At 39.0% G+C, this 15,997-nt stretch overlaps 1 protein-coding gene across 4 annotated transcripts in view; it reads left to right on the top strand.

The window, feature by feature from the left end:
* The window catches only part of RB195_005035 (uncharacterized protein), a gene marked incomplete at both ends in the record, with an annotated part of 81,483 nt that overhangs the window by 50,267 nt on the left and 15,219 nt on the right, over window positions 1–15,997 (top strand). For 3 of the 4 annotated variants that reach the window (XM_064177311.1, XM_064177312.1, XM_064177310.1), the window contains 4 exons: window positions 196–238; window positions 319–466; window positions 14,427–14,571; window positions 14,915–15,000. In XM_064177311.1, the coding sequence (XP_064034435.1) occupies window positions 196–238; window positions 319–466; window positions 14,427–14,571; window positions 14,915–15,000 (422 nt within the window). Of the gene's footprint in view, window positions 1–195; window positions 239–318; window positions 467–9,874; window positions 10,000–10,120; window positions 10,229–14,426; window positions 14,572–14,914; window positions 15,001–15,997 lie in introns of those variants that run through there. The other variant, XM_064177313.1, reaches the window with a different exon arrangement.

The following is a 15,997-nucleotide window of genomic DNA, read 5'->3' on the forward strand; positions in this document are numbered from 1 at the left end:
GCTAAGATCGTGACAGCTATGTACAGTACACAATGCTTCGGCAGTTTCTGGCTGACTCCTTCGACATCGTCATCGTGTCCTAGCCACACTAGACCTTTGAAAATAGAAGTGCCGCACTTTCTCTCGCAAATATCATCCTTGTATTTTTCTATTTACAAAAACACCGTCTTCTAAACGAACTCTGGTCACTTTCAGGATCGTCTGTCATCGCCACGTCGCATTTCTCATCCCGCAGATGGTGAATATTTCTTCGACTGTTCACCATCGGTCTTCAGTTCAATTTCAAGATTTGTAAGCTCTGAAACCGCTTTGTTTCAGGTATGACGTCATTGTCAACATCGTACACGGCTGCAATTGCGGCCAACTCAAATTCCGGACGTCATGAACGCTACGCGGCTCACATCCCGGTGAACAAGAGCGACAGCAGCGGTCGACAAAGCACCGTTAGCCAGGACAGTCAGCATAGGTACGTCGAAAAATATTCGCTTACAGAATAAGTTGTCGGTCGAGTTTACGGCGACGCTGGAGGCTCTCTACCGTCCTTACGAATTTGGTGGATATCGATCACAGGAATCACTTGGCAGAAAACGGGAATTGTAGTCATCACTCCGTAGAAGTGCCAGAGAGCTTCGTCAGAAACCCTGTTGGACCTTAAGGGTCACACGTTTTTTGTCGACTGGCACATTGCTGCTTGGAGATCTTGGAGACAAACAAATGCTGTTTTAATATAAGAATTAGAATGAATTACACTACGTGCTGAATCGGTGATGCAGGGAAAAAATCATTTTGTTGTTTGGAATTATTAGTTATTAGTTATATCATTTATTATTAACTAAGTAGAATTTGAAAACGTACGGAAGGCATTCTTTCCGTGGATCTTTTACTATTTTGTGAATACCTGACTAGTTTTCTTTTCTTTTCTTTTCTCTCCCTTTTCCTCTCTATCTCCATTCGTCGTTCTTTCATGATTTGTTTTGGGAGTTTCTCACTTCTTTCACATTCCTTGATCTTTCAAAAAACTTCTCCATGTACCTTCCGCACTTCTTCCTTTGCTTCTTGGTTCCAAACATTCTTCGCTCATTTTTCATCACGATCCATTCATCTAATTCATCCGGACAGCACCCCAATGTCACTCGCCAAAAAAGAGGGAAGGAACGTCCGCGCGATTTTCCAGAAACAAATAAACGTATCTTGGGACGGTATTTGTACGGTTGAATTACACAAGAACTAATCACCAGGACTGCACTGAGATAATTCTATATTTGAACAAGGAATTAGTAATAATAAATAATAAGTCCATTAAGTACAAAGGAAATTTTTTTTCAAAAAAAAAACTAGGAGTTCTTTTAAAAAAAAATAATTGTCGAAAAGAATGTGACTCATCGTTGAATCCAGCTTTCGTCAAAAGAATCAAGAATAAGTCTATAATAGGCTTTCATCAAAGAGAAAAAAAGAAGAAAAAAAAAGAAATTTCCTCTTCAAACGGCACAAGCAGCTTCTGTTGGTTTTGCCGGAAATGCTTGCGGTTATAGCTGACACATTTCCATGACTTCGAAAAAGAAGTGAGAATGTTCTATGCACTGTAATAAACTGTACGATATGAAGCATTCCTAACTTTTCTTTCTTCTTTTTTTTTTCCACATTTTTAAACATCTTTGAAGGCATCACCCCACGAATCTGGGTTGGTGCGGATTTCAGGTGGAGAGTTCCTATACCGAGTCGTAGATTACGGAGAGATGGGTGATTCCGTCCTTTTCTTCCTAATCGCCGTAAAAAAAAACGGTCCAGAAGATGCGGCGTGTGCACAAGGCTGGCGCGCCCCAATCGAACTTCTTGTAGAAAATAGCGCGCCGGAACGCTCGAAGCCATATCTTCCGGGCCGTTTTTACGGTAATTAAGAAGAAATGGACGGAATCACCCTTCCTTCCATAATCTACGACTCCGTATAGGCATAACCCACCTGAAACCCCCACCACTCCGGATTCGTGGGGTGATGCCTTTAAGCATGGTGCATTTGACAACGGATTTAAGGATTGAAGAGTATGGAATTTGTTCTGGAGTAACGTTGGTAATATTTCGCTCATTCGTGCTGAACTAAAGCTGTTCCTTCCCGCAGAATGCGGATAAGATATCCGGATCGTTACTTAGAAATTCGCAGACAATCACTTAAGAAACTTGTCGAATCAAATCAAACAACAATAAATGAACTGCTAGTGATGATGATTTATTAGCGATTGGTTTCTATGTCAACATACGACAGGCATTTGCGTATCAACTATGAATAAAACGTCGAAGAACAGGTCCTTTAAAAGACCATCAATATGCGATCCATGAGAAGCCAGGAATAGGTTTTCAACTAAGAATCCAAGGCCTAATCTAAGAGAAGCACCTACGGAAATCTTCGCCTCCATGACTCCAGCATCGCGAGATCTGGTCCCTCCTCAAAGTCCCCTTCCCTTTCGCAGTGATCCAAGGAAATAAATTGAAGATTCAAATTTACTGTAGAAGGGCCAAGGCATGACTCTTTCCTCTATATTTCTAGGCTTTCTTTAGAAAGCATTCATTCACACTCTCTGTTCTCGCTCTTAAAATTCTCGCCGCAAAAAATAGGATGCCGATTTCATGCCATTGCCGTGCTCCAAAATTGTAGCTTTTCCGTAAAAAAATTCTCTTAGCAATGAATGTCTGCAGAAACAGGCCTACAACCGTCTACTTTCTTTCCGGTTTTCTTTTGCTGGTTGCGCAGGATCGAGCATTTAAATAGTAAAAGGTTCGTTTTTTTTTTGTCGTTTTTTGTACTAATTAATAGCCTCGATGGTAAGGGTCGATGAATTGGTACCAGACTTGTCTGGGAGGATAAAAAAACACTGACTTGATCTTCTGTTGGCCCCCGCAAGTCATTGTATAGGCCAATACGCGTTCCGATACCTCAACGATTACTAATTCCAGTAAAACGCGTTGGCGCATCCCAAATGGATTGATACGCCAGTGACTTTATCCTTTATCCTTTTTAATGCACAGATACATTGAAATCCGTGAAAAATCTTAGACAAACAACAGAAATCTCTTCAAAAAGGGAATTTATCTAAAAACATCTGGATTTTATACAATACCGTTCATTCAGTAGTCACAGTGCCTTCTATAATGAGATCAGCTTCTATGCTTGACGATAGCACATGAATTTTCTGCTGAGATGATTTCTAGACCGTGCTTTTCGGTTACTATGAAAGAGTCTTCCAACAAGCACGAAGTTGCTGCCACACTCGCTGATGTAGCTGGTTTTCTGCTTCACAGTTGAAGGATACTTTTCGGTTACTGTAATGCTTAAGTCGTGAGAATAAGATCCATAAAATGCTCATCAGTATGATGGTGTAATATCGCGTATGGAGGTTTATAGGCGTTGAAATATATAACAGTTCACCGAATGACCATATCGTAGATTAGCGGCCCAACAAAGATGCTTACACAAACTTTCCAAACGACTGTAAGCGAAGAACGTGCGCAGCACATTTGGTAGGGGACATGTGAATCTTCTATGATTTTTTTTAGATTTTTCACTTTTCTTTCAAGTTGTAAGTTCTTTCTTTTAAGTCCTAAGTTTCACATCTCTATATATACTGCTCCCATTGTAGCATTGATTCATTGTAGCATCTGGGAAATGGGAACGCTATTCTGGACAAGTTTGAACTACATAATAAAGTCCAATAATAATAAAATACATTAAAAAATAATCCTCCCAGATGGGAGGATTATTTTAATTTTTAATTTAAGTTTAATTTAAGTTTTTTAAGAATTTAAGTTTAATTTTTTTATATAAGTTTGATTCTCCTATAATCACAAAAAATTTTTCTTCGCCTTGGACCTCGTTTTCGAAACCAGAATTTAGCTTGTTTTTCCGCAAACGTTACAGGCGCACGATGCAAGTAGCACTGGTTAAACGAATAGTTGTTTCTCTACTCTTAAAACTATGCCAATTATTCCGTTATTTCAAAATTCAGTCCGGCTGTAGCGCAGTCGGTAAGAGGTTCGGCTGTGACTCCATGATCGATCGGGGGCTCGAGTCCGCCTGAGCGCCAATCAAGCTTCTCGCTCCCTATGGGTCGATAAATTGCCGCCAGAGTTGTCCGCGACGATAAAAACACTCACGTAATTCCTTGGCTCGCATCCGCAAGTCGCGAAGAAATCTGCGCTCGCGTTCATAAAACCTCAAGCAAATTTATCCTTTATCCACATTAATGTTTGAAAACTAATTTTGCAGTTTTTTATGCTTTCTCTGATTCTGTCTTGATTATTCATTCAAATAATAGCAGTTTAAGTCCTTTTTTTCATAAACTCAGCTTTGCTTTTTTTTTATTTCTGCCCTTTCATGTGAAAGCAGCACACAAGGTAGAAAATATTTCCAGATCCATAGGAAATTTTATTTTTTCGGTGTCAAATAATTGGTGTAAATAGGTCCGTAAGTAAAGAGTTTTGTGCGTTGGAGATTCCAGGACTCCCGCTAGAAAAAAATTCAAACTGACTTTCAAAAAAGAAAAAAAAAACAACGGGAATCATGAGTGCTGCAACAGTTATCAACTGATTGCCATTCATTCATAGTCATCGATTCTCGATCCCGTCGCCCATTTCTAGGCAAATTATTGAAACTCAAGAAATCCACACTAATACATTGGTTTCAATGCCTACCGTAACAACCTAGCTATTACCCAACAGAATAAAATCGAATGTGTTTTTTTGATTTTGAATGTCGCCTTTGAATCCTGACTCTCGTTTGAATCCTTCTGTTTTTTTTTTCCATTGGAGAACCCACTGTCTTGGTTTAGTGGGAGAAATAAAATAGGTTACGACGAACATCACGCGTCGCATATGTACCTCATGACTCAGTTCTTTTTATTCTGCGGTATCATTTTTAGGCGCACTCCTGCATTTTCTTGAAGATTTTCTCCAAAAGTAATTTGATGATTAGTTCTGGAACAATACTGCTTATCTTCAGAAAATATTCGTCTATCAACACCCATTCTTCCGCCTCTACTTCTGTTTGACATATTGTTTTTATCGTTCTGGATTTCTCCTATGGTCCTCCTGTGTATTTATCTATTTCTGACATACTTACTTCTATTGTTTCTCATTTCACGCAAACCGCTCCAACCTCCCCTTTCTTCTAACTGCAGAAGTTCGTCCTTTTTACCGTAATGCATATGAATTACTGTTAGTTCCCCGATAAAAACAGAAACGTGATTATGTTCCGGTCTTTCTGGAGGTTTTGGAGCGGTATAGTTTCTGAGAATGAGGAGGGAAAACCACTTGAAGGTTTTTGTTGGTGTTAAGAATGACACTTGTTCCGCTCTCGAAAAACATTATAGTACTCAGCCAGTTCCTCGCAAGCAACGGGGTTGCCACTTGTTGCGATAAAACTAGTCATCATCCTCTAGGAGATTTTGAAGGTGCGATGGACACTGCCACTCCTCTCACGGTCTCCAGGACTATCGACAGAAATATCGGAGCGAGAAGAATTCACGTCACTTCCCTTCTGGTTGTGGTTCCCGTAATCAAAAGGAAGGAATCATTTTATGATGTCCGTTATACCTATATCAAAAGTACAAATTACGTTAGCCCCTTATCTTTGGAGAAGGAAAAACACCTGTGAATGTCAGCGTTGCACTCGAAGAAATTCCCAGGACATTTTGCAGTTTTTTCTGAGTCACATTATTTTTCCCACTGCATTTTCTCGTGCTGCACAACAGAACGAAACCAAACAAGCAATCGTTGCAGCCGTCTTTCTTTTATTCGATGTACAACTGTTCCAATGCATTGTCGCACTGTAGCTGTGCCCGACTCGTCTTTCACAGAGGTCTCTTAGCTTCATCGAGTACCGGTGGAAACATCTCGACGATTCTATTCTCTGTACTATTTATTTGCCGTTCAACGATGAACGAATCTTCTCCTCTCGCATCTGTTTTTAGGCGAAACTGCTGCGCTCGGCACGGATTCTCAGCAGTTCTCACGTTCTCTCTTCACCACGCGCACCGCCTGTAGAGTCTCAATCACTTGCTGAGGCATCTCCACCTATGCATTCTAGTTCTACTGAACGCTTCTTGAATAACATGGCATTCTTTCTGTTCTTTTTCGAATATGAATTTATTTAAAAGAATAATATTAGTGCCTTGTGTTTATATCACAATATTTGATTCTGGAGTTTCTTCTTCTTTCGATGGAACTTTTCCCCGTTTCTGCTATACCTCGAGATTCTCGCTCAGAAAAAGAAAGGAAAAAGAAGGAAGGAAAGAAAAAAGTAATATAAAATTTTTTGTGAGTTATCAATATGACCCCCACCAAATCAGTTTTGCTAATATCTACGCTTTTCTTGGATTCGATCCGTGGACGAATCACCTTAACACCGAACAGTTTACCGTAACGTAAATGTCCTGTTTCTCCGGATTGTGAATTAATGACAATCCGAAGCCATCTGGTATCGAAAAAAAATTCGTAATATTCATCAAGTTTGACAACTGACGTCCTCATGATGGTTTCGAGTCGTTGTAACCTTCTTTTATAATGTTATTTCCTCCCTTCACTCTTTCTCTTTTAATTTCACGAACATCCAATTTGAAATTAGTTTTTATAAATTGGTACCGTGCGAAATTTTGTGAGCTAGTAGGGTCCCAGGTGAAATAGTGGGTACCGGTACCTGCTTCAAGTGCGGTAATCTTAATCTACGCTCTCTTCATTGTATTCGAATCCACCATGAAAGCAAGTGAAGGGGATCCTTCGCTACTCACCCTTAGTGACTCAACCGATTTATTTTTAGACTCGTTTAATTATGGAAAGTCAGTTAACAGTGAAATTCAACGAATTTTGTATACTTTTTAATGCTTCGTTTCTGTGGAGTCTTTTTCCGTAGTTTTTTTTTTCATTTTCGTACGGGATGCACAAGAGGATTGCAAACTTAGCCTAATAATAACGTTGTTCGGCGATTCGATGAGAATTCTCGAACGAGGAAAAAAGTTTATTGGAAGATAAGGGATTCGCAAAGGAAATTAAAATCGTTAGAAAAAGATTGGAATGGATTTTCATTGCACTTTCCCAAATCAATATCATTCATAAGAACATTCATGGATTTCGTACTCATTCACGATATCTTTCTATTCTTCTTCCTGAACTGCATTGCTTCGTCAATTAGAATGTTATGAGTGCGTGTATTTGCTCCTTACCAGCTCACTTCGTCCAAACTTTCGTCTCGTCTCCTCTCTTAACGATAGTCTCAGCGCTTTAAACGAGCTCATCACGTCACGACCGCCTTGGTTTGTGACAGTTGTCGGCTTTCTCTTGATTCTTCGAAGCTTTTTCCAACGTTGCGTAAGTCCCTCTTCAGTCCCTTGCATGCTTTCTTTCTGCATTTCTCTCTGGATCTTATTCTAGAATTTTTTTACGATTTTTATGCTTCGTTTTGCTGTCTTAATTCTAGAAAGAAAGGATTTTCCCGCGAAGATGGACTAAATTTCCATTTCTCCAGATTTCCACGTACCCATGGAAGAGAATTAAGGGGACCTCTAATGAGAAGAGGTCCATGAAAGACTAAGCGGGAGTATAACCGCAGATGATAACCGCGGTTCCTACGCGTGGCTGGATCTGTGCTCTACGAAATCAAACTGAAACACCTAGAAAATTCTAGAAATATCCTAGGAGCAAGAGGCGCGTGGTCGAGTGGGAGCTACTTATATTTTCTGGACGAACTAGCGATCCAATTGGCATTATGTGCTGATTTCTAGCAATGATACTGGTAAATCCGTTCGATTGCGCTACAGTAACAGAACACAAGCAAATCATGGATATCTATGACATTCTACGGGTGGTCTAATTGTGCGCTTGATGGAGGTAAGGAAGATAGAAAATTCTGGAAACGAACGAAAGGAAATTCTGACCACATTGAAAAATGTTCAAGAAACACGAAAATATGTGAGGAAACGCATGATGAAGGAAGCTCCCGATGATATCGAGATATTTCTGGATGTTTTCTTGGATGTGCAGTCATCGCAGAAATCGTTTTCAAGCAGCTCTCTCTGCTCTTTCGTTCTTTTTTTTCTTGTTCTCCTTCCCATTCCACGCCTGTTCGTGCTACCAGGACTCGATTCAACAAAAATGCAACGGTGTTTAGCGAGTGTAAGACGCGTTCGTCACTTGTAATGCAACTTTTTCAATGAAAACCATAACTTGCGTAATGAGAATATCGTAATAAGATTCATGGACTACACATTTGAACGTGTTCTCCTAGCAATCGAGTCGACCAATTTCGCTGTACACAAGGCAAAAACCACGAACCACTAGGGCAGATAGTATACCGATTGGAGCCGATTTTATCGTGTAAGTGAATTCCGCCGCCGACCTTTCACCTTACATTTCTTTACGAAGTCCTTCAAAGAAAATCATGATGCTCTTCGTGTCCTACGCGAAAGGAGGAACCACTGGACTACTCTGGCATGCGATCGGGACAAATGGAAGAGTTACTGGCGCCCGCTCGTCCAGCTCGAAGACCAACGGGAGTCAAGGTGATCAAAGTGGAGGTGATCAAGTGAATTCTGAAGACCAGACGTGAATAGTGACACCATCCTCAGAAAAGACGTGTGAAGCGCTGGATTAGTTTCCATTGCATCCGTCTCTGTTCTTATAAACGGTAAAAAGAGCATTGCTTATGAGTACAGAACGTCCGTCCGTAGGCGAGCTTACTTAGCTTTAAGGAATCCCATGAAAGTGAGAGGAAGTGCAAGCTGTGGAACGTTGGACGGGTCTGAATTGTCTGCAAAGAACTTATCTCTCAAATATCCATGTAATAATAATAATAATATCAAATACGTATGGTCCTCCAAACACAAGGGAGAAACAAAATCGTAGAGAATTAACACGATTGTGCAGTCTTACTTTGCGCAACAACGGAGCTTACCGACGACTTTCAGAATTCTAAGCGTGATTGTGGGATTTGAAATTTTTAAATTCCTCTGGAAAATGAAGGAATTTAAAAAGGACTATATACTGTAATGTTTTATCCTGACTTCGTTTCCTTCTGGGAGTGCACAAAACGATCTGGTTCCGAATTCGTTGATTCTATTCACTCAAACTCATGAAACTGCGATCTCATTTATTTCCTGAGTTTTCGACGTCAAGTTCTCGGACAACACATATCGATCGATGTAAAAAAAGCGAATTTTCCGGAAACCACGGCGACAGCACAGTTGACGATCACGTGGAACTTCTCTGTAATGACCTCTGATCGTTTTCCGTAACGGTGGTGTGAGGTTTTACACCTCAGGCTACTAGTTGACGAAATGTTGTCGGTATCGATGCGAACGGCTGTCAGATAAAGCGCCGTAATCTATGGAGGCATCGCCCGCAGCATGACTTATTTCGCCGACGCCAGCTGAGCTTTTTCTCGACGACGACTGATCGCCTGCCAGTCCGCCCACAAACACTGCACCATGCTGAAAGCAGCCTACGTTACACAATACGAATCAATAATGATTATTATGCGATTTTTTGAGGACTACGTCTTCAAGACAGCTTATTCGTTTACGAATTACCTTTGTTCTCCCTTTTAGGGCGCCTCAAACATTTTCTCATCTGATAAGTTCATTGCTGAATGCTAGTTGTCTTTGAAGTTATCCGATGCAAAGCGCAGCTCTTCCAACAACGAAAACAATCCTTAAAAATCTCCTATACATAAAAAACTTTAAAGATGTTGAGAAAACTTTCTGTGGAATATCTAATGCTTTTCCTTCCCTTCGATCGTTGTCGTTCTCCTCTTTTCTCCGTTCTCGGGAACAGCTAGCGTTTCAGGAGCGCCACATCCTCGATGCACGACGATTCGTGTCACCCCTAGGCGTTCATGCTTGACATCGACCTTGTTTGTTTACCGCTAGCGGTTCTAAGTATAGCATATCTGTTCTATACGTATTACTCGACGACGAAGCGCATGTGTCAAGCGCCCGTGCCACCACGGCGTTCGTCAAGGTTCGAATCCACGATTTCTCTAGCATCGCACATCTTTCATCTTAACTAATCAGTACTTTGACAATAATTAACAAAGAGAAAGTATTTAGTATTGATTTTGATCCAGACGTCTGTCTTACAGCAATGGAGCAGTCAGTTTGTCTCAGCAAACATCTTCACCAAAGTATTCCTCTGAACCTTCATACCCTCCCATTTATTCGCGGCCTTTCGTGTATCCGAGGAAGTATAGGTGAGATTTCAAATCACACATTTTTCTTCGCAGCTTCTGGTCTCAAAAACACTTAAACTAAACACTCGATAGTTCATTGAAATTGCACTAAATAGAATATTTCCAATAAATTCGTGAAAGGGAACACATATTCTATTGTTGAAACGCAACTGCAGAAAAATCGAGAAAAAACTGCTGTTCTCGCTTCCGAGTTACACGGACACCCTCACTTTTTAATGTGCTGCTTCTTCCTTCGAACTTCCTCATCCGTCTGCACCTTGAGTTTTTCTTTCATTTTCTTCCTCTCATCTCCTTTTTTTTCCACAAATCCACCTTGTGTTAAGGTTACTTGTTAAAAAAATACGCACGAAAAAAATCACACTTATGTATATCGGTATGTTTCTTGTAATAATATTTATACTTTCGTAATAACTTTATAATATCACCAAAATAGAAATATTTCAAAAATACAAACATATATCCGTATTTCGTTGTAATATTCCTCAAAACTGCTTTGCTGTTCTCGAGGTATTTTTCGTCGACTGAAATGAAATGTTTTATCGGACGTAATTTACAAGAAACTTAGAAGAATTCCTGTCTTACAAACAAAATCTCGGTACTTTGATTCCACAGCTCAGATGTTCTTTAAATTTTTGTTTTGAGGTTGAATGTGACTTCCAGTAAATACATGTATCTTCCAACAATGCTACTTGCTCTTTACGCACAGTTTCGAATTTCTTGTACGCTGAGTTTTGAACAACTAATGTTACGGATATTACTCTGTAGGAATGTGCCCGTAAAATTTAAAAACTTGAATTTCTTCGTACCTAAGAGGATTGCCGAAAATCCCTTTGAAATGCATGCCTAGTTTTTTAATTCTTTTTTTTTCTCTAAATTATTCTCGCTCAGAGTTACACACTCCTGCAGTGCTTAATGTTTTCGAAATTTTGCACGATTTTTTTAGAAATATAGTCGGCTTCTTTTCTAATATTTAAGCCGCGTAAAGGATTAATAGATATCTCAAAAAAACCTGGTGGCGTATATCTGTAGCTGAAACCTACGTAAAGTTATTTAAAGTTTTTGTCTGACTAGCACATCCGGGGACCCATTTGGAAATTTTTAACGGCGTGTCGTCGAATAAGCTGAAATCAATGATACTGATCAGTATTAATAGCATTCGGTAAGTTTTATTGTCGCGTGCATTTGGTGTTATACATGTTATGAATCTGAGCCATAGATGCATTTACTTCTGGAATTTATTCGAGAAAGGTAGTGTAAATGTTTACAACTCGAGAAAGTTCAACCTATTCGAAATTCGAAATGATCCAGAATGAATCATTCGAGTGGGACTGCACATACATAGCTATATAGTTACTGTCAGTAGTCAAGCGTTATTTGACTTACTTCAAAGAGTTTACTCAGCTTAATATGGTGTAATTTATGTATGTACTTTAAACTTACATGGAAGCGTTACAGCGTTTTCCCTTGTATCTTTGGTGCAGCAGCAGCACCTGTTGCCAGTTCTAGCTAATAATAGATTATCTCATGCTGCCGATTTTTTGTTTATTTTCCTAAGGATTCTGCTGTTCCCTCTTTCCAGCCTCATTAAAAATTTTTGCAAACTTTGTAAGCTGAGAATAACATGGGTTCCGCTCTAAAAACTGCTGGATTGTTCTTATTGTGTCTATTTTCGAGCAGCTGACGATTTTTTCGCTCAAACTTTTCCGGCAGTCATGCTTTTACAGAAATCAATATCCTGCGCCAAAAAAGAAAAATTACTTTAAACTAGGTTGACAATTGCATTGTTAGAATTTCTGCAAAGCAGAAGTAAAAATAAAATTCGGGTTAAAGTAGCACTCGCAACAAAAAAGAATAATATTTCTTCGATTGACTCACGGGTAATGGGTTCATAGGAATTGAAATTTTGCATGAACTAATTTCGATTCTTTAGGGGAGATGCTGGAGAGGATTTTTATTTCTGATGATTCACTTGTATTACAGCAAGAATAATTTTCATATAAACATTCCGATTACAAAAGAAAGTTTTCCTTTTTAATGGAATCGACTTTGCAAAGTTTTGCGCATTGAAGTTTTCAAAAGTTGCGGAGAATCCTTCCGAGTTACTGTGGAAAAATAAATGGGAAACGTAAATGGAGCAGCAGCCATCAGCTGATCACGATTCATGTGGATTTATCGATAGCAAGCGATACCGTATCCCGTGCCGAGCTTAAGCTTCCATTGTCGTTTCGTATTAGCAGCTAAAGTTGTGGAAGTAATGTAGAAGCAAATTTTTGCTACCAAACGAAATCGTCACAAATCCACTGACGCCTTAGCAATACGGAAAGCAAGAAACCCTTAGTAAGATTCATTATTTGATTATTTTTCAATTTATTTTAATTTTTGTAACTATTGTTAGTGACTCATTATTTGGTTTAATCTACGCACCAAAAAGTTTTGAGGATAGGTGTTGCTTTCAGAAAGGAATCTGAGCAGTCTAACTCTTCTATACCGCAACTTGAGGAAATTGTACTAGAGTGCAAGATTTACAGGCCCCTAATAAATTGCCCTCTGTCCTGAAGCAGATGTTCCCAGGCAAACCATTTTCTGCACTTCGCCCAATCATCAAAAATGCAATTGCATACTTTCTATTTATTTTTCTAACTGCACTACTGCCCTCCCGAAATCAACGGATTATACAAATTTAGGCGAATCGTTGAATTTTTTTTCGATAAACTGTTGGTGGCTTAAAGAACTATCTTTTGATGCAATTGTTCAAATCTTTTACTTGTTTGCGTTAGTTTGATGCTTTAGACATAAACAGAGGTTTTTTTAAGACGAATAAACAAGGTTTACGAGGGTTTTTTGTGTGTATATAAATAAAAAGAAATTAAAAAAATGTAAGCATAAGTCACGTATAAGACAATCAATGATTAAATATGCTTACACATGCTAATGTTGTTTACATAATGGATCTTAATAGATGTGAATATGCATATAAATGAATATATAAGCAAAGATATGTAAATAAATCTAAAATTCTCCACGAAAACAGCAAATGTAGTGCAATTGAATGCGGGAATCTACACCTTACCCTTAAGGAAGGGCACACTCTATATATTAACGGAATAAGCAGTGCTAATGAGAGTACTTTCAAAGAACAACTACACTAATATAAGTAGATCGAGGAACTGTATTTCTACATCCAAAAGTTTCAAGTTCAGCGAGAATTTTCACCTAAAACTGAGTGGTTTTGGCAAGGAGCTAGGCTTAGGACGGGTAAATTTGTTTGAAAACTAACGAGTGCAAAAAATTGCGCGTTACGTGGTTTTCTTAACAAAATAAATAGACAAAGCGTAATCTGTCATGTTCGAATGCAGAAATTTCTTTTCCGAGCTAAAAAAAAAAACTCTTTCGTTTCTTCATCACTTGATCCTCGCTTTTTTTTCGAAGCTAAGGCAAAAAGGTTTTTTTTTAGCATCACAGAAATTTTTATTAGGATATCTCAAATGTTCTCTAACCTTCTAAAACAAAAAATAAAATACACGCATTTCTTCCTTCTACACTTTACCGGTGAATTTTTCCAAGTTGCGTATTTCCTCGGAAAATTTCCTCTCTAGTTTCAAATTTGGTTGATCTGTGAATATGATCGAAGTCACTGGATTGTTAAACATCTACGTACAATCTTGGAGTTCTAGGAGGGAATCTGGGTAAATCTAGATTCAAGAACATCTGAACTATCTATTTATTTAAAATTGTGCATTGTTCCTTTTTACGATCTGCCAGTAGCATCTCAATTGCTTGAAGGTGTTTGAGCTGTACATCCAGTCAGTCAAAAGAACCATTCTATCCAATTTGTGGTCGTTGACCCACGCTTTTCTTTTGGATTCAACCGGATCGGATCCACCGATTCAACCGTCCTTAGTTCTTACTTCTACCTAAGTTAAATCGGAGCGCACCAAAAAATCCGCAAACCCTGTTTTATCAGATTTCCTTTTCTCTGAAAAGGAATAAGGGATAAGGTAACAAGAGTATCCAAGTGTTACTCTTGTATATTGGAAAAAATCATGGTATATGAAGCTTTCTTTCTGAGTTTATCGAGGGAACTAACCAACCAACCGAGCACAGGCGATTCTGCTTGAGCACGAAAGATTTTCTTTACAATAAAAAAAACCTCAAACCCAAACAATAGCTTCTAAAACTCGAGCTATTCCTAATTTAGTGGCGCCTTGGACAGTGCGACAAAACAGATGGATCAGGTCATCGACCAGGCCCGACAAAAACACAATCAACATCGCAACAAGTTCAAGGAAGCCATCGACTATCTCGATCAAATATTCGAAGATTTGAAGAAAGAGGTCGATACGGTAAGTCAACAAACCCTGCAATTGCACGAAATCACTTCGAACCTCGTGAGACGTCTTTTTACGATTCATTTATGTAGTCGTAACGGTGTGGACGGCTTTTTACATGCTTTTTTTCACCGACCGCTGTTTACAACGTGTGAAAGATCGACGAAGTCGAGGTTGGTCTCCGACAAGAACAGATATCGAAAGATTTATGAGATATTTTTGTTCGCCAGTAGCTCATATGTACTAGGGAACTCGTGACTTGCAGGAAAATAAATGCGAATTGGATGAGATGGCAAAGAATAATTGTGTTCAGGAAATACTTCGCCATTTTTCAACCCATAATAAGCTCAATTTTCAGGGCGTCGAGGATAAGAGCAAAGATCGCAGCATCACAACCGTTGCTCCACAACACTCGACGGTAATTTCGCCGCCGGACAACATTCGGTGAGCATATGTTCCGGTTTAGGCATCACTTTCTCCCGTTTATCGTAAGAAATTCACCTCAACTCTCAGGTGCTGGTAGGTAAAAAAAAACCTTTGAGAAAAATTCAAAAATCTTCGGAAAAAAAAATCATTTTGGGCAATCAGAGAAAAAGAAGCTTGCATAAAGCTGGAGCGATTATTGTAACGAAGAAAGTACTGTGCATCTACGAGGTCACACAGCTAAACGTTGCTAACCAAACGTTTTCAGTACACTCGAGCATAGGAACGAGTTTGTATAAAATGGCAGTGTCCAGACTATTTTTCCATGATTTTGTTCCTTTGAAATCAACGAAATTCTCACCCGTCTAGGACAGGAAGACGAAGTTTTCAACTTAATTCATTCCTTGTTCTGCATTTCCAGTGTTTTTAGCATTAAAAGTTGCGAATTTACCATTTATTATTATTGAACTCTCCGAATTGCAAACATTGCATTTCTCACAGGTTTTGTTAAAATATAAAAGTTATATTTGTTACAAGTCTTTGGATTCTACGGACTCTTCAGTTGGAAAAAACGAGAAGGTCACTCAGCGAGAAGACACGCAGTCAGCTTGCAATGAATTTTTTTTTCTTGAATTTCCTGGATGGTACATGTAGGCTGCATGTCAGGAATACCCTTCTAGAGGTCTTCGCCTGATCCTGCTCGTGCTTATTCCATAATTTTGAAAGCATTTATGCCGTGGCAAAAAAGACTTTTATTATTAGTATTTATTATCACCTAATTATCCCGGAATGTTTCCTCCTGCGCAAGATTTGGTTGCCTTCGTGAGGTTCCTAGACTCTGTCGTTACGTTATCTTTCAGCTATAACACAGAAGAAAGTTAAAACATACAATCCTCTTAGTGCACTCAAATTTGAACGTTGAGTACGAAAATCTGCTTGTTTTTGTTCTTTCCTTTCGTGTGTGTATGTGTGATCTTTAAATGCTCGTAAAATAAAATTTCTGAAGCTCTCGAAAGCA

This window comes from Necator americanus, chromosome I (genome assembly GCF_031761385.1).
Source record: "Necator americanus strain Aroian chromosome I, whole genome shotgun sequence".
NCBI lineage: Eukaryota > Metazoa > Nematoda > Chromadorea > Rhabditida > Ancylostomatidae > Necator > Necator americanus.